The 21,209-nt window shown below is 44.5% G+C and overlaps 1 protein-coding gene across 6 annotated transcripts in view; it reads left to right on the plus strand.

Annotated features, from left to right (window-relative positions):
- Positions 1-21,209, plus strand: part of ARFGEF3 (ARFGEF family member 3) — a 184,220-nt gene that overhangs the window by 131,737 nt on the left and 31,274 nt on the right. For all 6 annotated transcript variants that reach the window (XM_045499782.1, XM_045499783.1, XM_045499784.1 and 3 more), the window contains 6 exons: positions 177-497; positions 2,770-2,903; positions 4,905-5,050; positions 6,811-6,990; positions 15,225-15,369; positions 16,951-17,073. In XM_045499782.1, the coding sequence (XP_045355738.1) occupies positions 177-497; positions 2,770-2,903; positions 4,905-5,050; positions 6,811-6,990; positions 15,225-15,369; positions 16,951-17,073 (1,049 nt within the window). The remainder of the gene's footprint in view (positions 1-176; positions 498-2,769; positions 2,904-4,904; positions 5,051-6,810; positions 6,991-15,224; positions 15,370-16,950; positions 17,074-21,209) is intronic.

Below are 21,209 nucleotides of genomic sequence, written 5' to 3' on the forward strand. Positions count from 1 at the left end.
AATGTGGGTAGTGGGGGGGGGGGAGGGAGAGGGAGAGGTGGCCCTCACCAGAGGAAGGAGGGAAATCGGGGAGGACTGTGAAGCTGGCCGGACTTCCTTTCTCTCACTGTGGGATTTACGGAGCTGTCCTGCTGAGCGGCAAGGCCTAACAGCTGCTTGTCTGTGACTCTGTCCAGGGTCTGCGAGTACGTGGGCACGTTAGAACACACCCATTTCAGCGCCGGCACCCCTCAGCCCCCTCTGACCATCAGCCAACCCCAGAGGGCGCCGGGGGACTCTGGACTCCTTGGCGACCCAGAGCGTGAGGACTCGGCTGCGGAGCAGAACCTGGAGCCGGAGAGCTCCCTGAGCGCGGCCCCTGTCATCCAGCCCCTCTCCATCCAAGAGCTGGTCAGGGAAGGCAGCCGAGGCCGGGCCTCCGACTTCCGCGGGGGCGGCCTCATGACAGGGAGCAGTGCGGCCAAGGCCGTGCTCACACTGTCCACCCAGGCCGACAGGTATGAGCGCACGCCATGGTCCCCACACCCCAGACGGCTGCTCGCCGGAGGGCAGCACCACGTCCGTCTCTCTGGGCTCAAAATCGCTCCCAGGGCAATTTGATTCGCTGGCCGGTCATTTAAGCCTCTTTTGATTTTTTGTTTTGTCCAAACATACTTCTGTCTCCCAGCATGCCCTGCACTCAGAATGAACCACTTGCCGTCTGACGACTAAGACAGGAGGCTCGGGAGGCAGGTTCCCTGGGCCTAGAAGTCTGCACTTACCCTGTGACCTTGGGCAGGTTCACCTCCCCTGGCCCTGATTGCCTCATCATAAAGTAGGGTCACGAAGTCACTCTCTCACAGGGTAGCCGTGAGGTTAAACTAACTAGTACACTTGAAGCACTTAGGAGAGAGCTTGCTAAATAGGAGAAATCCATTATTTGGATGATAATTACAGTCCCACATCCAAGAGTGTGATATATTATTTGACCACGTTACGGTCGAGAGGAAAAACTCAACAATAACCCCAAGCCGTGACGCTTTCTGATGTTGAAAGTGCTGTTGGTCACCAGTCACATGTAGTCCTGCCTCACTTCAGGCTCCACGCTGGGTCATTGTGCCCCAGCACAGGTGCAGTGAAGTTTGTACAGGGGGCCAGACAGCCAGGGAGTGGGAGAGCGGAATAGCAATCACTGGTGCTCAGGAGAGTTCTTTCCTGGCCTTGACGCTAACTGCAAGGTCACATCTGTATAGTTTTTGGTTGTATGTGTGTAATGTGTGTGTGTGTATTATATATATATATATATATATATATATATATATATATATATATATATATATATATGTGTGTGTGTGTGTGTGTGTGTATATATATATAATATTTATTTATTTATTTTTGTATGTAATTTATATATATAAATATGTTTTATATATATACATACATATATATATGTATATGTATTAGCGAGATAGAGCAGGGGAGAGGGGCAGGTGGGGGAGGAGAGAGAGAATCCCAAGTAGGATTGACTTGAGCCAAAATCAAGAGTCAGGCGCTCAATCAACTGGGCCACCAGGTGTCCCTACGTCTGTATAAATAGTTATGCTGAGACTCAGTTTCTCCATCTACTAACTCAGTACAGCAATCCCTTTTTCCTATTTATCCAACAAGATGGCTGTAAAGGTGTTTCGGCATCTGGAAAGCAGTATATACGAGTGTCAGGTGGTGCATAATATCCACCACTGATTTTTTTACTAGGAACGAGAGAGAAGAAATGGTTAATAGGACGCAGAAACTCAATAATATTAAAATAGGAATTTCAAAATAGCAAGGAAAAGTGTCTTTGTTTCAATAGTTTGCGAATGTTTAATCCACGAATTACCGTCTTAAAACCCCTACGTGTCCTATAACCTCTTCAAAAGAGGCTCCTTGTTCCAATTCTGTTGGCGACACTCTCCCTTGCCCAGCACGTGACACCCCACGGGCTGTTTGTCCTTCTGGTATGAGCACAGACTGGGAGGGCCGGCAGCAGGTGACCCAAGAGCAGTGGAAGGCTGGCCATATAAACGCACATTTAATGCCAACCTTCTGAACTCCAGTGAGCCTCCGATCTTTCTCTAAGCCCTGCTGCCTGTGCTCCCCTCTTCCTTCCCGGCTCCTTCTGCCAGAAATGTCTGCACCCAGCTGAGTAGAAAACAAAAGGAACCTGCAAGGCCCATTAGGGTAGGGATATTTGTTGTTTTGGCTGATACTTGAGTTCCCACCAAGTCCAAGGCTCTGGGTGTGTGTCAGAGGCAACCTTAAAGCTAGCCCCACCCTGAGGGGGCTTACAGGCTTGGGTTTACTTGGGTTTTGTGTCCTTCTCAAGGCCAGGCCCAGCATTAGACTCATCAGTTGTAGCCCAGCAAATGCCTTGATTCACTCAGTGGGCTTTTCTATAATACAGCTTAGGACACTGAAGCTACTTCTAAGGATTCTATTCCCCGTGACTCAGTTTCAGGGAGCGACGCTTTGTCAATTTTCAACTTCTTGCCAAACATGTTCTTACTGTCTAGCATGGCTGTGCTAAGCCATGGGGATACACAGATATTTTTTTTAGTCATCTGTGCCCCTTAGATTAAAACCTCATAGTTAGAGCAGACGCGTACCCAGCAGTAATACATACATAACATATATTTATTTTCAGTGTTGACACATTTTCATTAATCCCATTTGACAAAACCGTCCTAATGATTCTACCACAAAGACTTGGCTAGATCGTCTCCAGATAACAAGTCTGTTTATTTCATCCAGGCTCTTTGAAGATGCTACGGATAAGTTGAACCTCACAGCTTTGGGAGGGTTCCTTTATCAGCTGAAGAAAGCATCGCAGTCCCAGCTCTTCCATTCTGTCACGGACACAGTCGATTACTCTCTGGCAATGCCAGGTAATTCTTTCCCGGGAGAGACTGTGCTGTGAGAGTAGCGGGAAACGGCCCAGATCCCTGATAGCAACAGCCCCTCTGAAGACTTGAATCCACAGTCCCTTTGCACACAGTACCCTGGCTGAGTTCTGGTGCAGATCTGTCTTCCAGCTGTCAAGTGTGGCAGGGGCGGGGGTGGAGTGACAGTATTATTCTCCATGAATGGAAATGTCGCTGCTGCCGGCACCGTAGGTGTTACTACACCTACAGCAGGTGCTGGGTTGCTCTACTAAGTTTTGTGCTTGCGATGTAGAAAATGGTGTGGCTACTCAGGGTGCAGATAGCTTCACATGAGGGTGGGACCCCATCTCCATATCACAAACCGTGTCTCTTCGTTCAGCTCAGCGGTGCCTAATTCCACAAGGGACTGGTGGGAGAGAAAAGCGGAAGGGTCAGAAGCCTCCTGCCATCAAGGCATGTCTCGTTAGCGGTCAGTCAATATCACCGTCTTCACTGATGAGGCCAAGGGAAAAGGAAAGGTCCTCCTGAAGGGAGCAGAGTTGGACTGAGCTGCCCGTGGGTCCCAAATGGGTGGCAGGTTGCTCACAAATGCAACTGTCCGTCAACAGCCACAGTTGTCGTGTGGAAACAGAGAGCCTCTGTCCTGATGGGTTCAGGCCGGGCACGTGCTGTGGTGGCAAGGTTGGATTGCGCAACATCTGAAGTCCTTTCCATCTTGAGGAATCTGAAGTTCTAAGTGTATATGTTTGGCCTTTTGATCCTTACTGCAGATTCTGATTTGAGAAGTACAACTCTTTCCCCGCTAGTTTTTAACAGACTTTAAAACCTTAGCTATATAAAACCAACCTCCAGACCCATCAGACGTCCAGAGCATCCCTGAGCCCAGGGGCAGCCTTCAGAGTGTTTTGCATTGGAGAAATCAGCAGGCTTTCAGCTTACAAAAAGCAACGAGCAGGGTCAGAAGGAGGCAGCACACCTAGGAGGAGAAGGCAGCATTTGCTTCGGAATAAATCACACGGGAGTTAAAATGCTGCCTTCACCATTTACCAGCTGCGTTGTCTTGGGCGAGTCAGTCTACCTTCCTGACATTTCATTGTTCTTAATGGCAATAATTACGTTTGTTTAAAGCTTGCTTTAAAAAAAAAATAACGTGACTGAAGACACCTAAAGAACCAGCACAGCATTCGATGGCGAGTAAACATTCGGTGAATGTCAGTGATTATTCTTACTGTCATTTTGAAGTTTATTTGATATGGCAAGATTAATTAGAAAGGAGGAGCGTGATAATGATCAGCATTTTGTAGGCGGCATGAGAGAAGCCAGACATGAGTGAGAAGAAAGTGACAAGAAGGGAGAAGACCAAGGTGACGGGGCAAAGAAATTGCAAAAGGTCAGAGTAGGCAAGGACTGCACGGAACCAGACAGAGCAGGTTAAACAAGCATGTTATTGAGTGGGCAGGGGCCTGACCTGCTTGGCAAGGGCTTCAGAGGTGCCACTAAGGGCTGGCAAAGTAGAGCATGAGTGACGACAGCAATGAGCTAGGAGCGGGGGTCGGTATGTATGTGCCAAGCCCCGAGATGAGCACCATCCTTAAAGTAACTTGAAGAGGTGAGTGCTGTTATCCCCGCTTGCACAACCAGAAACGTGGCTTGGAGAGGGAATTCTCTGGTCCAACGTAATCTGGCTTCTAAGTGGCTCAGCCAAGATTTGAGTCCAGGCAGCCGGACTCCCCCGCCCTCCTCCTTAACCACCGCATCATTCCTCCTCATCCACAGCCTTGCTCGCACTTGTCACAGCAGGCATTGGGCAACTGCTGGTGACTCGGAGGGGTGGGGTCTGGCCTTGTTGAGTGAACCACCCTGTCTTGAATCCAGGGTCCTCTCTCCTCTTGCTTGGCCCCCGCTGACTAATCCTACCGCTCTGGGTATTTTTAGCCTCTCTCTGCGCTCGAATGGGTTCCAGCTAGTTCTGTGTTTGGGCGTTCTGGTCTTGCCTTCTTACAGGAGAAGTTAAATCCACCCAAGACCGGAAAAGTGCCCTCCACCTGTTCCGCCTCGGGGATGCCATGCTGAGGATCGTGCGGAGCAAATCGCGGCCGCTGCTCCACGTGATGCGCTGCTGGAGCCTGGTGGCCCCACACCTGGTGGAGGTGAGCACCTGTGAGCACCTGGCAAGTGGAGCCAGCGCGGGGGGTTCCAGCCAGTGTGCGGACAAAGAGCACTGTGGCCCGAGAGCAGCGCCTGGGCACAAGCATCACAGTTCTCTATCCGTCACGGCACCCAGAGAGTCACCGCAAAGGGCGGTACCGCCACAGCGTCACCCTGACCCTCTTTCTTTACAGTTACGTGACTTGGCTAGCTACCTCCCACAGCCGGTTTTTCATTCTTCATGCTCCGGTTTCAACCAAGGCTGGAGCTTCACTTTTTTTTTTTTTTTTTAAGTGTATTTATTTAGAGAGAAAGAGAGAAAGAGAGCATGTATGGGCACAGGGAGAGGAGAGGCAGAAAGCGAGGGAGAGAGAATCCCCTGTCGTGGGGCTCAGTCTCACGAATCGTGAGATGATGTCCTGAGCCGAAATCAAGAGTCAGACGCTCAACCGACTGAGCCACGCAGGCGCCCCAAGGCTTCAGTTTTATGCATGATTACAACAATGCCTTTTGCTCCTGCCAGCCTCTCTTTTCTGATAGCTGATTATATATAATCTGGGACGCACCCTGTAACTAACCATACATCCTAGTTTTCTCAACAAAATTAATACCAGGGCCCCTTTCACTCTCCCACGAAGCAGTTCATAGGATAAATTCTGTCATACAAACTAAGCATTTCAACACATGACGACTGGCTACTTCTCAGTTGATGGGAAAACTGTTGCCTTGTTTTTCATTAAAAACTATTCTTACTCCTTCTTTAGTGCTCATCTGGTAGAGCTATGTCATAAAATAAAGGTTTGGTGGTTTTTTTTTTGGACTTAATTCACTAAACTGAGAACATTCTAGCAAGGAAATAACAACTTGCTCATGGAAGAACCGTGTATCAGTTATCTGTTACACTATAATAAACCACCCCGAAAACCTAGCCATTTAAAACGATAACCATTTACTTAGCTTATGATTCTGTCCGTCAGAAATCTGAGCTGGGCTCAGCGGGGCCCTTTTGGTCTGAACCAGGCTTGGCTGATCTCAGCTTGCCTCGCTTGTACGTCTGTGGTCGGCTGGCTCCCGGTGGCCTTGGCTAGGTGGGCTGGACAAGTGGGCCTCTCGCCATGGTCTCTCTCCCTTCAACAGACCAGCCCTCGCTCATTGACGCGGCATTCTTAGGATTCCCGAGGAAAGCAAGAGGGCAGACCCCGAATCAGAACAACTTTTCAGTTCTCTACTCATGCAGTGTTCGATATTGTCCCATTTTCCAGAGCAGGTCAGACATCCAAGCCCAGGGCCCGTGTGAGAGAGGACTGCTAAAGATCCAAAGATGTGACCCAATCAGAGCACTATCGGTGCAGGTGGCCCGCCTCTCTGAGGGACGATGTCTCATCTGATCTTCATACCTGGGGCATGGCTAAAAATGAGAGCATGGGCAACTCCCTGAACTAGGTTCTGGTGTCTCGATGGTCCATGCGTTCTCTACGCCCAAGAAAACTGAAACTTTATAAGGGGGAAAAAAAAGAAATTACTAGAAGCTCTTATTTTTCCCGAAATATTAAAGTAAAACTGGAGTTGTGTCTGGGCTTCGGTTAAATGATTAAACATTGAATTTTAGTGTCCTGTTTATCTATACTTGTTCCTTGGATTTTTTTTTTTTTCTCTTTAACAGAATTGCTGCTTCTACCTCCCTACAGTGGAGGGGTTAGGAACCTCAGAAACCATTTTCCCGAAGTCCTGACGGTGTTCTTCTCTCTCACGAATTTCGCAGGCTGCCTGCCATAAGGAAAGACACGTGTCTCAGAAGGCTGTTTCGTTCATCCACGACATACTGACGGAGGTCCTCACCGACTGGAACGAGCCGCCCCATTTTCACTTCAACGAAGCCCTCTTCCGGCCTTTTGAGCGCATCATGCAACTGGAGTTGTGCGACGAGGACGTCCAGGACCAGGTCAGGGTGCCGTTCAAGTCGCCGTCGCCAGCCCCACCGCGGGCTCTTCTTGACTACGCTGGCTGCCACTGCTCTGCAGCCTTTGCAGATTTCATTTTTCTACTAACCCGCCGTGGAATCTGTGACGGAGAGGGGAAGCGCTTTAGCTAACTAGATGCGCGGCTAGTGATTGGTGGCACCGGGGTTCGAAACGGGGCAATCTGGCTGTGGCGGTCTACACTTTCACATACCTCTCCCCTACTCTTGATCACTACAGTACCCTCTGGACACTTCATGTCTAGCGTGACGGTGGGCTAGGAACCCAGACCCACGCTCTGAAACCTACCAACAGTGTTAAGTAAAGGTTTATAAATCCCTTTGAAGCACGTTGACGCTTTCTGGCAAGAAAGTAAAGAATACTAAGATGTCCAGAACTAAGTAACGGGAAGGCTGGCTTTGCCACGAGGGGATTTGCCATCAGCTGGAGCTGAGTTCTGCTTATCACGTTCTTGAGGCCACGGGAATGGGAGACAGATCTCGATGCAAACCTTACAACACTGGGGTTCACTCAGGCCAAAGGTAAATGAGTAATAAATCCAAGTATCACCGTCCGTGAGGATACTAGCAGCCTGTCCCTAACATTGGCTCTTGATAAAGATTAAAAAAAAAAAAAAAAACTCTGTAGGATTTAAAATGATAAGCTAGCCTTTCTATAGGGTCAGCATATGAAATTAGACCACGCTGGTGGACTGAGAAGCCTTATACAGGCACGTGACAGAAGCAACAGAAATTCCTCCAGAGGAACTCTTCTCAAATCGGGCCACAAAAGAATCCCACAAATAAAGTTCCAGCATATGTGAGTTCACAGCATTTACAAAATATTACAAAACACACAGGGAAACAAGGCAGCAGTCAGAGGGAACTGCCGAAGGAACAGGTGGTACCATTAGGACTAGAGAGCATTGAAATATTGGCATCTTGGCCTGCAAAATATTAAATAAGAATGCCTAATAAGCTTAAGGAAATGAAAGCAAGGAAAATGCAAGTTAATATCTAAACTCGAAATTGTGTGTGTGTATGGGGGGGGGGGGTTCAATAATAGTGAATTAAATAGTTCAGATCAACTTCCCACAGGGATCAACCAGAAAAAGTTGGATAAAAAAATTTTTTTGTTCAGTCACTGGAAGGCATTGGAATACAACTATGTATTCGATAGCTATGAGGCCAGTATCTAGGAGAAAAAGAATACCCAGAGTCTGTACCTGGTGCCTGAGACTACTTTCCGTGAACTGGAATCCTCTAATCTCAGAAGAGGAAGCTAAAGATTGAAAAACTAAGCAAGATTAGAGTCTTTAATGAAACACTGATCTCTCGGGGCAGAACCGTGAAGAGAAAAGGGGGACGTATTAGGAGGAGGAGTGAAACTTAAACAGACTAGTCATAACGGGGAGTAATCCCAATTCCTAACACGAGATGAATAACTGAGAGTTCTAGTGCCAGCCATAGTGCAGAATACCTCTCTGCTAGAAGATGACGTCATCCCAAGGATTCAGATTACTTCTTGATTTGCATGTGCAGTGTCTACATTCAATCAAAAACTAATCAGGCTCATTAGGAAATAATATGTTGAGGCACCTGGGTGGCTCAGTCGGGTAAGTGTCCAACTTTGGCTCTCAGGTCATGATCCCGCGACCCGTGAGTTCGAGCCCTGCATCAGGCTCTGTGCTTACACCTCAGAGCCTGGAGCGTGCTTCAGATTCTGTGTTTCCCTCTCTCTCTGCCTGCCTCTCTCTCTCTCTCTCTCTCTCTCTCTCTCTCCCTCTCCCTCTCAAAAATAAAAGTAAAATATTTTTAAAAAGGAAATAACATGTCATTGAAAACAAAAAGAAAAACAATAAAAATACACACACATGCGTGCATGCTCAGCCAGGGATCCAGACATCAGAGTTATCAGAGACAGACTTTAAAATAACTGTGCTTAGCAATCCCTATCAAAATAACACCAGCATTCTTCACAGAGCTAGAACAAACAATCCTAAAATTTGTATGGAACCAGAAAAGACCCCGAATAGCCAAAGCAATCTTGAAAAAGAAAACCGAAGCTGGAGGCCTCAGAATCCTGGACTTAAGCTCTATTACAAAGCTGTAATCGTCAAGACGGTATGGTACTGGCATAAAAACAGACACTCAGATCAATGGAACAGAATAGAGAACCCAGAAATGGACCCAGAAACGTATGGCCAACCAATCTTTGACAAAACAGGAAAGAATATCCAATGGAATAAAGACCGTGTCTTCAGCAAATGGTGCTGGGAAAACTGGACAGCAACATGCAGAAAAATGAGCCTGGACCACTTTCTTACGACATATGCAAAAATAAACTCAAAATGGATGAAAGACCTAAATGTAAGACATCAAAATCCTTGAGGAGAAAGCAGGCAAAAACCTCTTTGACCTCGGCCACAGCAACTTCTTACTCAACATGTCTCTGGAGGCAAGGGAAACAAAAGCAAAAAATGAACTATTGGGACCTCATCAAAATAAAAATTTCTGCAAAGGAAACAATCAGCAAAACTGAAAGGCAACCAACGGAATGGGAGAAGGTATTTGCAAACAACATATCAGATAAAGGGTTAGTATCCAAAATCTATAAAGAACTTATCAAACTCAACAGCCAAAAAACAATCCAGTGAAGAAATGGGCAAAAGACATGAATAGACACTTCTCCAAAGAAGACATCCAGATGGCCAACCGACACATGAAGAAATGCTCAACATCACTCATCATCAGGGAAATGCAAATCAAAACCACAGTGAGATACCACCTCACACCTGTCAGAATGGCCAACATTAACAACTCAGGCAACAACAGATGTTGGCAAGAATGCAGAGAGAGAGAGCATCTCTTTTGTCCTGTTGGTGGAAATGCAAACTGGTGCAGCCACTCTGGAAAACAGTATGGACGTTCCTCAAGAAATTAAAAACAGAAATATCCTAGGACCTAGCAATTGAACTACAAGATATTTATCCAAGGGATACAGGTGTGCTCTTTCGAAGGGGCACATGCACCCCAATGTTTATAGCAGCGCTATCAACAATAGCTAAAATACGGAAAGAGCCCAAATGTTCACTGAGAGATGAATGGGTAAAGAAGATATGGTATGTATGTATGTATATACATACATATGGTATGTATGTGTGTGTGTGTGTATATACCTACATACATACATACACACATACACACACAATGGAGTATTACTCGACAATCAAAAGGAATGAAATCTTGCCATTTGGAACTACATGGATGGAACTAAAGGGTATTATGCTAAGTGAAGTTAATCAGAGAAAGACAAATATATAACTTCACTCATATGAGGACCTTAAGATACAAAACAGAAGAACATAAGGGAAGGGAAGCAAAAATAATATAAAAACAGGGAGGGGGACAAAACATAAGAGACTCTTAAATATAGAGAACAAACAGAGGGTTGCTGGAGGGGTTGTGGGGGGTGGGGATGGGCTAAATGGGTAAGGAGCATTAAGGAATCTATTCCTGAAATCATTGTTGCACTATACGCTAACTAACTTGGATGTAAATTAAAAAATAAGTAAATTATTTTAAAAATAATAAAAAAATTACTATGCTTAAATATGTTGAGGAAGATTTAGGACAGGAGGGATTTGGGCAACGGTGGCATGAAAAAGTTAACGGATCTTCCTCACAAAAATCAAGTATTAAACAGGACAAAATTGTCAAAAGCAACACTTTCAGGTTTCTAGAGACTGACCAAGGACAGACAACAAATTGAGTAGCATTTGTGTGTAGAAATAGTTTCTGATACAACTTTGGTTGGGAACAGCGGAAGTGCCTGACTTTCTGGCAAAGACCATACCCATCACCCTTGCTCTCAAGATATTGGCAAGAATAGGAGTTTGACCAGTGTGGAGCTAACTTGGAAAATCATCAGTGTTTCTCCTATAAGTGATGGACTTAGTTTGAAGAAGATGAAAAAAGACCATTGGTTTGGCAACTAAACGTGGTGAATTCATTAGGAAGTGAACAGGGGAACCCTGCCACTTTGCTAGCCTAAGGTTGCAGTGAGCAGTGAACCGGTAAGAAACGTAACATGAGTCTTGGGGGCAGCTGGTGGCTCAGTCAGTTAAGCATCCGGCTTCAGCTTAGGTCATGACCTAGCAGTTCGTGAGTTTGAGCCCCACATCGGGCTCCGTGCTGACAGCTCAGAGCCTGAAGCCTGCTTCTGATTCTATGTCTCCCTCTCTTCTCTGCACCGCCCCCACCACTCATGCTCTATCTCTCTCTTTCAGAAATAAATAAACATTAAAAAAAAATTTTTTTAAAGAAAATGTAACATGAGTCTCTGAAAACCAGAGACTTAATAGAAAGACTAGGTAAGTTCCTTGCACATCTCTGGCTGACTGAAACATGGTGTAAGATAGACCATACAAATACCACCATCAGTAGGTAAAAACCAGGGAAACTTGAAAACTGGTTAACCTTGGAATATTTTCCTCAACCTACACACATGGATCGGTTGAAGAGAATGGGAGCCTTAAAGGCTCAAGCTATCTGAGCACAACTTCTTCCCGCTTCATCAGCTGACCACTAACCTATGCAGACGTGGGGATGAATACAAGATAGTAAGGCTAAGACATGACAAATTTAAAAAAAAGAAACTGAGCCAGAGACTTTGGCTTCTCATACATAGGAAGAGATGTTGCACACTGTAAGTCCAACCCTTTATTAAAAAAAAAATCAGAAAAATTAATCAGCATTCAGCATTGCTACACTCTATTATATAAAATGTCAAATTTACAGGAAAAAAAAAAAAAGAAAAGAACATGCAAAGAGACAAAAAAAGAGTGACACATTGAGAGGGGAGGCAAACAAACAAACAAACAAACAGAAAGTGACTTAGAATGAGCCCAGATAGTGGAGGTGAGGGACAGTCTTTAGAATAGCTATTATAAATATGTTCAAAGAATGAAAGGAAAATATGATGACAATGACTCAAAAATAGTCTAAAGAAATGAAAATTATTTGAAATGGCAGAAGAATTCGTGAACTTTGAAGGTAGATTGGTAGAAATTATCCATTCTAAAGATTGGAGAGGATTGTTTGACCAGAAACAAAACCTTGAAGACCTGTGGGAAAATATCAAGCTTATGTGGCATGGGAGTTCAGAGATAGATGAGAAAGACAAAGGGTGAGAAAACATATTTCAAAAAATAATGGAACCCCGATTAGCATCAATACATAGAGATCCACAGTAGATACATTATAGTCAAACTGCTCAAAGACAAAACCTTGAGAGCGGCAAGAGAAAAATAGTTCATTACTACAATAAGATTAATTGCTGCTTTTCCAGAGAGAATGAAAGCCAGAAGATAATGCAATGATCTATTGAAAGTGCTGGAAGAAAAAAAAAAAAAAAGTCAGTGAATAATTTAGAGTAATTACCCTTCAAAGATAACGATGAAGTAAAAGCATTCTCAGATAAACAAAAATTGAAAGAATTTCTTGCTAACAGACCTATAAGAAATACTAAATGTGGCTCAGTCGGTTAAGCATCCGACTTCAGCTCAGGTTGTGAGCTCATGGTTCATGAGTTTGAGCCCCGCGTCAGGCTTACTGCTGTCAGCACAAAGCCCCCTTTGGATCCTCTGTCCCCCTCCCTCTCTGCCCCTCCCTTGCTTGTGCGCTCTTTTTCTCAAAAATAAAGGGTTTAAAAAAGGAAATACTAAATGAATGCCTTCAGACTAAAAGGAGGTAACAAGATAGTAAATCAGTTTTACAAGAAAAAATGGTTCTTATGTGAGTAAATATAAAAAGATTTATGTATTTTTTCTTTTTGTTTTAAAAATGTTTAGAGCGCTAACTCTGACACTCTATTTTTGGACTTATTAAATATAAAAATATAAATAACCATAACAGAACAAAGGGGGAGAAAATGAAACTATTTAGAAGCAAATTTGCTAGATTTTGCCAGAATTACATCAGTATTAACTTGAATATTGTGATGAATTAAGGATGTATATTATCCCTAGGGCAACAGTCAAGAGAATAACACAAATAATAAATTAAAAGTAGATAAAGGATTCTATACAATTTGACAATAAATTTCATCTAAAAAAAAAAACATGTTTAACAAGGCAGTATAGGAGGAACAGAGGAACAAAAACCACATTATATGTGGAAAACAAATAATAAAATGACAGACCTAAATAAGACATCGTTAATAATAGCATTCAATATGTGTTGGCAAAAAGATGCTCAATGTCATTAGTCATTAAGGAAATGCAAATCAAAACCACAATGGGATATCACTTCAAACCCACTAGAATGACTCCAAGATAAAAGATACTAAGTTTTGATGAGAGTGTGGAGAAGTCAAAATTCCCATGTGCTACTGACAGAAAGGTTAAATGCACCACCATGGAAAACAGTCTGGCAGTTCCTCCAAAGGTACATACCCAAGAAAAATGAAAATATATATCCATATAAATCTAGACACAAGCATTCATAGTAATGTTATTCATAATAGCCAGAGAGTTGGAAACAACGTAAATTCCATCTGCTGATAAATGGATAAATGTGGTATTTCCATATAATAAAATATTATTTGGCAATAAAAAAAAATGAGTTCTGATTTGTGCTACAACATGGATGAACCTTAGAAACATTACACTAAGTAAAAAAGGCCAGTCACAGAAGACCACATTTTGTATGATTGCATTTATGTAAAATGTCCGTCGATAATAAGCAAATCAGTAGAGATACAAAGTAGGCCAAGGATTGCCTGGAGTGGAGGGTAGGGTTGGGTGGGAAGGATGACCGTCCCCAGGTGCTGGCTTTGGTGGACACAGGCAGGTAATGAAAATGCTCTAAAATTAGACTACTGATTAGATTGCTGCACAACTCCTTGAATATGCTAAAAAAAAAAAAAAAGTTATACAGTATAAATGGGTCGATCTTATGGTATGTGATTTATGTCTCAAAGATGTTAGAAAACACGAATTGACTAAAAGTATCAAAAGGCAGAGATTCTAAGACTGGACAAAGCAATAAGATATTATAATATGCAGGTGACAAGAGACAGATTTTAGATTCAAAGGCACAAACAGATTGCAAGTAAAGTATTGGAAACGATATGCCATGCAGATAGTAACCATGAAAGAGTTGGGGTGGCTGTATTGATGTCAGGCAAAATGCACACTAATATGGTGAATATTACTAGAAATAATCTTTGGGACCTTGCGTTAGGCAAAGATTTCTCAGAAGCGACACCAACATGAAGGCACCTGGTGGTTCAGTTGGTTGAGCGTCCGACTTAGGCTTACCGTCATGATCTCACGGTTTGTGAGTTCAAGCCCCACATCAGGCTTTGTACTGACAGCGCAGAGCCTGCTTGGGATTCTCTCTCCCTGCCTCTCCCCTGCTTATGCTGTCTGTCTCTCTCTCTCTCTCAAAAATAAAAATTTTTAAAAAAGGAATGACACCAACATGATCCATAAGAAGAGAAATTGATGAATGAGGTTTCATCAAAAGTAAAAACGTGTTCTTCAAAAGACACCATTAAAAAATAAAAAGACAAGGCCAAACTATTTCAAAATATGTATAAATCCTATATCTCAGGAAAGACCTGAATCTAATAGTCTTTTTTTTTTTTTTTTTGGATGTGTGTTTATTTTCGAGAGAGGGAGAGAGAGAGAGCATGAGCCGGGGGGCGGGGGGAGGGCAGAGACAGGGGGGGACACAGAACCAAAGCAGGCTCCAGGCTCTGAGCTGTCAACACAGAGCCTGACGCGGGGCTTGAACTCACAAACTACGAGCTCATGACCTGAGCCGAAGCCGGGCGCTCAACTGACTGAGCCACCCAGGCGCCCCAGGAAAGACCTGAATCTAGAATACATAAAGAACTCTAATAACTCATTAATAAAAAGTCAATAATGAGAAGACAAAAACCCAATTTAAAAAAAAACAACAGCAGAACATTTATGGATGGCTAACAAGCGTGTGAACAGTTGCTCAACAGTGTAAGTCTTTAGCAGAATGCAAATTAATGCAATGTGGCTGCTAATGTAGATTTTTGAGTGAGTTTGGCTGAATTCTGGTTTTTCTTTTTCACTGCCACTGATCCAGATATAGGGACCAGAGAAGCGTATCCCCCTTTCCAGAAATTCTCCTGCTGCTTGTAAGGAAGAAGGTTTAAGCGCTACTTCCTTTGCCTCCGCCAGGTTGTCACATCCATCGGCGAGCTGGTTGAAGTGTGTTCCACCCAGATCCAGTCAGGATGGAGGTCCTTGTTCAGTGCCCTGGAAACGGTGCACAGTGGGAACAAGTCTGAAGTGAAGGAGTATCTGGTTGGCGATTACTCCATGGGTAAGAACGTGTGTTCGTCTCGTATCCCGAAACTTTACTGAACGCTTTTATGAGTTCTAAAGTTTGGGGTGGAGTCTTGAGGAGTTTCTAAATAAAATAGACCACGTAACCTACAAACGGGCAATTGTACTTCTTCCTTTCTGATTTGGGTGCATTTTATTTTATCTTTTCCTGCCTAGTTGCTCTGGGTAGCATTTCCAGTCCTCTGTTAAGTGAGGGTAGTGAGAGGGAAATATATGTGGATGATTCTTGTTATAAAGCATTAGTTCTTGATGTCCGTTTTCATGCTATCTAAAGAAACAGAGCAATAGGGAAGACCGCCATGCAGCCATGTTTTTCCGGCAGGGAACAATCTGGTGGAGCAGGGACACACGTTCTGAGTTCTGCCAGCAGGCCAAGAACCCTGAGCATGAATCAGGCCCTGCTCTTATGGACAGATTAGACAGAAGACTGACACTCCTGTTTGTTGTTTCAGTTACACCTATCTGTGTTGAGTTCATTCCTAAAGGCAAAAAGGAAAACATTATTCACTTGCTAGTAAGAAGCAGGAAAGCATCATCATGTAGTAGAATCCCAGTTAAGGAAATTGGGTTTGGCTGGAAATGGATGGGGACCCATAGAGCATGCCCAGCAACCATGGGTATTCTGTCAGTGCGTGGTCCCCAAGACTACTGATACGTTCAGAAACCAACCAGAGGGGTTCATGGGACTCAGCCTATAGTTACACTAAGTCTTGTTGCATGGCTCAGATTTATTACATGGCTCACAGCCGAGATTTATCATGGCAACATACAAAGGACAGGCCAGAGGATCAGAGCAAAAAAATCAGAGAATCTTGGGACATCCCTGTGCAGGTTTCGTGTGCTCTCTGCCTCCCATGAAGGTCCCACAGAGCATACTCTTCCCTAGTAGTGAAAATGCAGCAACATGAGGCTGTTTCTTCCCAGCAAAGCCCATTAGAGACCCAGCTAAGAGCTGGCCACATACGTACCCTCTACCTAGCACCCACCAAAATCCCAGATTCCCCAAAGGAAAGCAAGTATTCGGAACAAACCATGTTGTTTGCACAGTCTAGGCACCGTGAACCACCCTTATCAGTTAACTGTTGCCCGGGAATATTCTGAGAACCCAGTTCCCAGATACCAATCAAGGAAAAATCTTGCAAAGCAGGCCTTCTAAGAATAGCAGCCTCAAGCCTGTGAACTCTTTTCTGCACAGTTATGAGTCAATCAGAATACGCCATCAGGGCTTTTCTAAAACCTTCCCTTCCCTATAATTGTGCGTGCAGGAGAATCCCAGAGGCCCGCATGTTTCACTACCCTGTAGACTCACACGTTGCCTCAGCCCTGCATTCAGCTGTTTGCCCTCATCTCTTGTCTACCGAGGTCTTGGTATTTGTAGCCTTCCTGCAGCTCCCCCTGCAGGCAAAGCTGAGAAAGACAGTACTGTGCGCTCCGTCAAAAGGCCAGGGATTTCCTCCGATAGGCCTTTTCCAAGACCCCATGGAAGATGCTGAGAGTATGGACAGCCTGAAGGGTACAGACTTCATTTTCTTACAATTCTACAACCTCCTCCCCTCAGGAAAAGGCCAAGCTCCAGTGTTTGATGTATTTGAAGCTTTTCTCAATACCGACAACATCCAGGTCTTTGCCAATGCAGCCACGAGTTACATCATGTGCCTTATGAAGTTTGTCAAAGGACTGGGTAAGTGGGGTCTTCTTTCCATGCCTCGTGACAGCTGGGGGCCCCGTCCTGGATGACTTTGTGTGGAAGGGCCCGGAGACAGGCCCAAGAACAAGCTTGGCAACAAGCAAGCAAGCAAGCCTGGGCGATACGCAGATGGCATTGTGCTGTCTACTCAGGAGCAGAAAGCTTACCGTGAAAGCAGCTTGGATTCTGTCCAGGGTTGCTGTCATTCATCGTGTTCACGGGACACTCTTGTAGCACGTTTTCAATCTATGTGTTATTTTGCTCCAACTTCTTTTTGAGTCTCAGAATATTCGGTACTGTATTCAGTAACTGCCCCGATGCAGGAACTACGATCCTCGATGTCCCATAATTGGCGGCCTCCGCCTGAGTTCCCAGCTCCTCCTAAAAAAAAAAAAAAAAAAAAAAAAAAAAATCAAGCATGCCTTCCCCTGGGCCTTGTTAATCATAAAATTTCTCTGGAATGTCAAAGTCCCCCTTCTCGGAGGCCTTGTGGGTGTCAGAGTCTACTAAGCTGATTTTCTGCTTAATTTAGCAATACTTTAACAAAGTAGAGTCCTGCTATACAACACGACCTGCTGTAGCAGGTTTCTATAAAGCGCAAGCTACCTGGGATGAGAGGGGAGGGCAGTTAGTTTCTGCCAGCAGTTCCTAAAACCAGAAATTTTAGAAGGAACTTAAATCTTAAAGTTTTGAGAACTTCGCCCTGGAGTGCTCTGAGACATGGAGGCTAAGAACAATTTAAATAAGGGCAATATAAAGTCCATAATATATATATTTTTTAATTTTTGCTAAATAATTCACAAGTCCTTTGCAAAAGAAAACTGGACACAGAGAAACGAGGTGACTTCACTCACGCTCCCTTTTTTTTTAGGGACCAGGAACAAAATGCAAGTTTCAGGATAGCGCCTGAAGGCAACAAGGTCTGATCTGTAGACCATTGTTGTTGTAGTCTATTATTTATCATATATGCTTTATTCTATTATTACGTACACCCTGGGAAACAGAGGACTGAGCGGAAGGGGTAACCATCGCAGCCGCTTGCTTCTTGATGTTACAAATTGGGCTTCAGAGGAAGATTTCTTCTGAAGTACAGCATACGATTTTTTTTTTTTAATTCTGCTGTATGTTAAATAGAAGCTAAATAATCTTAATCATAAGAAGAACTTAAAGTATGCATCTTTGTATTAGGTCGTAGAAAATTCAGCTTTTGTTTGAGAAAAACGCACTCCTGCGTACCTCCTTTGTTCCCCTATGACTACCACACTCCCAATACTGGATGGGGGAAGGGGGCGGCCCTCACAGCACGTGATACTCTGCGACACCAGCTGGGTCAATCCAATTCAATTCTGACACTACCCAGAGTTAGCACAGACTCCACAGGTTAGGGGCTCAGTCCCCCAAGGCTGCCCCCCACTTCACATGCCAAGCACAAATAGGTCCCCAGGTTACCCACGGCTCTGACTCGGCTACAAATACGAGCTTCCCATAACCCCTGCCCCTTGGATTTGGTTATTTGTTAGAACAACTCACCGAACTCAGGGGAACTCGTGTACCAGTTTCTCCTATGAGGGATATAATAAAAGATACAGGTGAACGGCCAAAGGAGATACATATGGCAAGGTCCACAAGGGTCCCAAACACAGGAGCTTCTGTCCTCACGGAGTTGAGGGGTGCTCCCCTCCCAACACGTAGAGGTGCTCACGAACCCAGAAGATCTCTGAACCCCATGCTTTGGGGGTTTTTATGGAGGCTTCATCACGTAGGCATGACAGATCTTTAACTCTGTTTAGGAGTTAGGAAGGGGATGTTCTAGTCATGGCTTGATCTTTCTGGTGACCAGTCCACAGCCAGGAGCCCACCGGCTGTTGCCTCAATCAGAACAATAGATATTCCTACCATCCAGGAAATTCCAAGGCTGTAGGAGCTCGGTGTCAGGAATTGGAGTCAAAGACCTAATATGAGAACAAAAGATGCTTCTAGTACTCTTGTCACTTGGGAAGTTACAAAGGTTTTAGGAGCTATGTGCCAGGAACCGGGAGCAGAGACCAGTATATGTGTTTACTATTATGTCACAGTCTTATATCTCATTGAAGAGTCATAATGACTGTTCCTCTGTTATTCAGTGAACAGTTGAGTGCCTGCTATGTGGGCACATCTATGTGAAAATAGAAAGATGAATAAAACATGGGAGAGGTTCCTGCCTGTGAGACGCTCACAGGCTCTTCTAGGAAACACATATAAATTGATTGTTACAATTCAGTAAGATGAATATTTTCATGGAGGCTACTAAAAAAAAAAAAAAAAAGACACGTAAGCTGAAATGAACAAGCCGCTGAGACAGATGTTTGGTAGCGGGGGCTAGGTGCAAGCTTCAAAGGGGAAGTGACATTTGAACTTGGTGGGGTAAGCCATGGGTTTACTTTCCTAAAGACAAAGTACGCTGAAGGTACCCACATAAGAGGGATGGTGGGTGATCAGTTGGAAAGAAAGGAAGGGGGCAGTTGTGAAGGGTGCCGCGTGCCAAGTCAGGGAATCCAGAATGTGCGGGGAGGGTTATTAAGTAAAGAGTACTCCAGTCACATGCACGGTGAGGCACTAAACTCTGGCAGGCACATCTCCCCATACGGGGGTGCGAGAAGCTGCGGGCAGGCGGATTGTGGAGAGAATGCAGTTGGCTCTAGCACATGGCAGAGGTGGGGTCTGCAGGGCTTGTCACCGAATGGGGGCTCGGGGAGGGGGAACCGAGGATGGCTCCCGTTCCCCACGTTTCCTACAAAGGCTGGTGCTGCCCAGAGTTAGGACATTCAAAAGGAGAGCAGGTTAGGTGTGGAGGAGAGGAGAAAGTATTGACGTTGGACCTTTGGACCTGTGGAACTTCTGTGAAACTCCACTCGAGGGGAGATGCCTAACAGCGTGTTACAAACGTGAGATTTTCTCTTAAGGAGGGAGTTAAGGGCAGCAAATGGAGATGCAGAATTATCGGGATGCACAAGGAGGATGGTTTTTTCTGTGAAGTGTAAGGTGGAGTTATTTGTAGGGAGCATGGAGCCTGGGGGGTACTCAGGGGCCTCCAGTACAGCCCTGCTGGCTGTGGACGGCCCCGGACTCCAGGGGGCGCCACTTGCATAGACTTTGATGTGTACCGCGGCGGCCTTGGTTAAAACCAACAAAAAAACTTTGGGACGGCTCACTGTGATCAACAGGCTAAGAAACCAGCGTATTTTTAATTCCCGCTTGGCTTATTCAACATGAATTTGATCTATGCTGTGTTTTCACGTTGTGAAGTGTGTTGATCCAAACCGAGGGTTGGCAAACAATTGGCAAAAAAAAAAAAAAAAATTTATTTTATAAAGTTTATCGGAACACAGCCATGGTCTTTTGTCTGTAGCTATTTTTGTGCTTCGACAGTAGATTTGAGAAGGTGTTACAAAAACAAGGGAACCTGCAAAGCCTGAAGTATTTCCTGTCTAACCTGTACAGAAAAAGGTGATCCTTGATCTAAAATACAAGTGTTTATCTCTTCTTTTTAAAGGAGAAACATGCCTCTTTGTCTGAATTTTAACTAATGCCTAGTAATTAGGTCTGTTTACCCCCGGGGCGAGGGTGCTAGTTGCTACCCTTGTAGACAATGGGAAACAATTACGGTATCAGTGGAACAAAGTTACTAAAACTATGTGAATAGATTCATTGCATGAGAAGAATGATAATCCTCGACTAGTATTTACCTATAGAAAATCTAGATGCCCTCTACAGATCTGCGAAATCTCTAGATATATACCACCAAAAAAATAAAAAGAAAAATCATTTCAACTCAATTCAGTCGTCTCAGTCCCCAAGCCCCAGATGTTTAGATCATCCCAGAGCCTTTATTTATCATCACTATTTAGTGCTGAGCACTGGTAGCCGATGGGTTCTTTTCCAAACAGAGAGAGGCCTGGCACTTCATTCCAGCCCAACATGTGGCTTGTCGCCAGGATTCTCCTTAATCATCAAGCTTCAGAGTCATACCGACAGTAGCAGGGTCACAGTGAAGTGAGTTACAGGGTGTCCAGGTACAAAGCAACAGCGTCCAGCCACCGTGGGTACTGTGGTAGAAGAACCCAGAAAAAGTGTCCATTGCTTACTGAAAA

Source organism: Leopardus geoffroyi, chromosome B2 (genome assembly GCF_018350155.1).
Source record: "Leopardus geoffroyi isolate Oge1 chromosome B2, O.geoffroyi_Oge1_pat1.0, whole genome shotgun sequence".
NCBI classification, from domain to species: Eukaryota; Metazoa; Chordata; class Mammalia; order Carnivora; family Felidae; genus Leopardus; species Leopardus geoffroyi.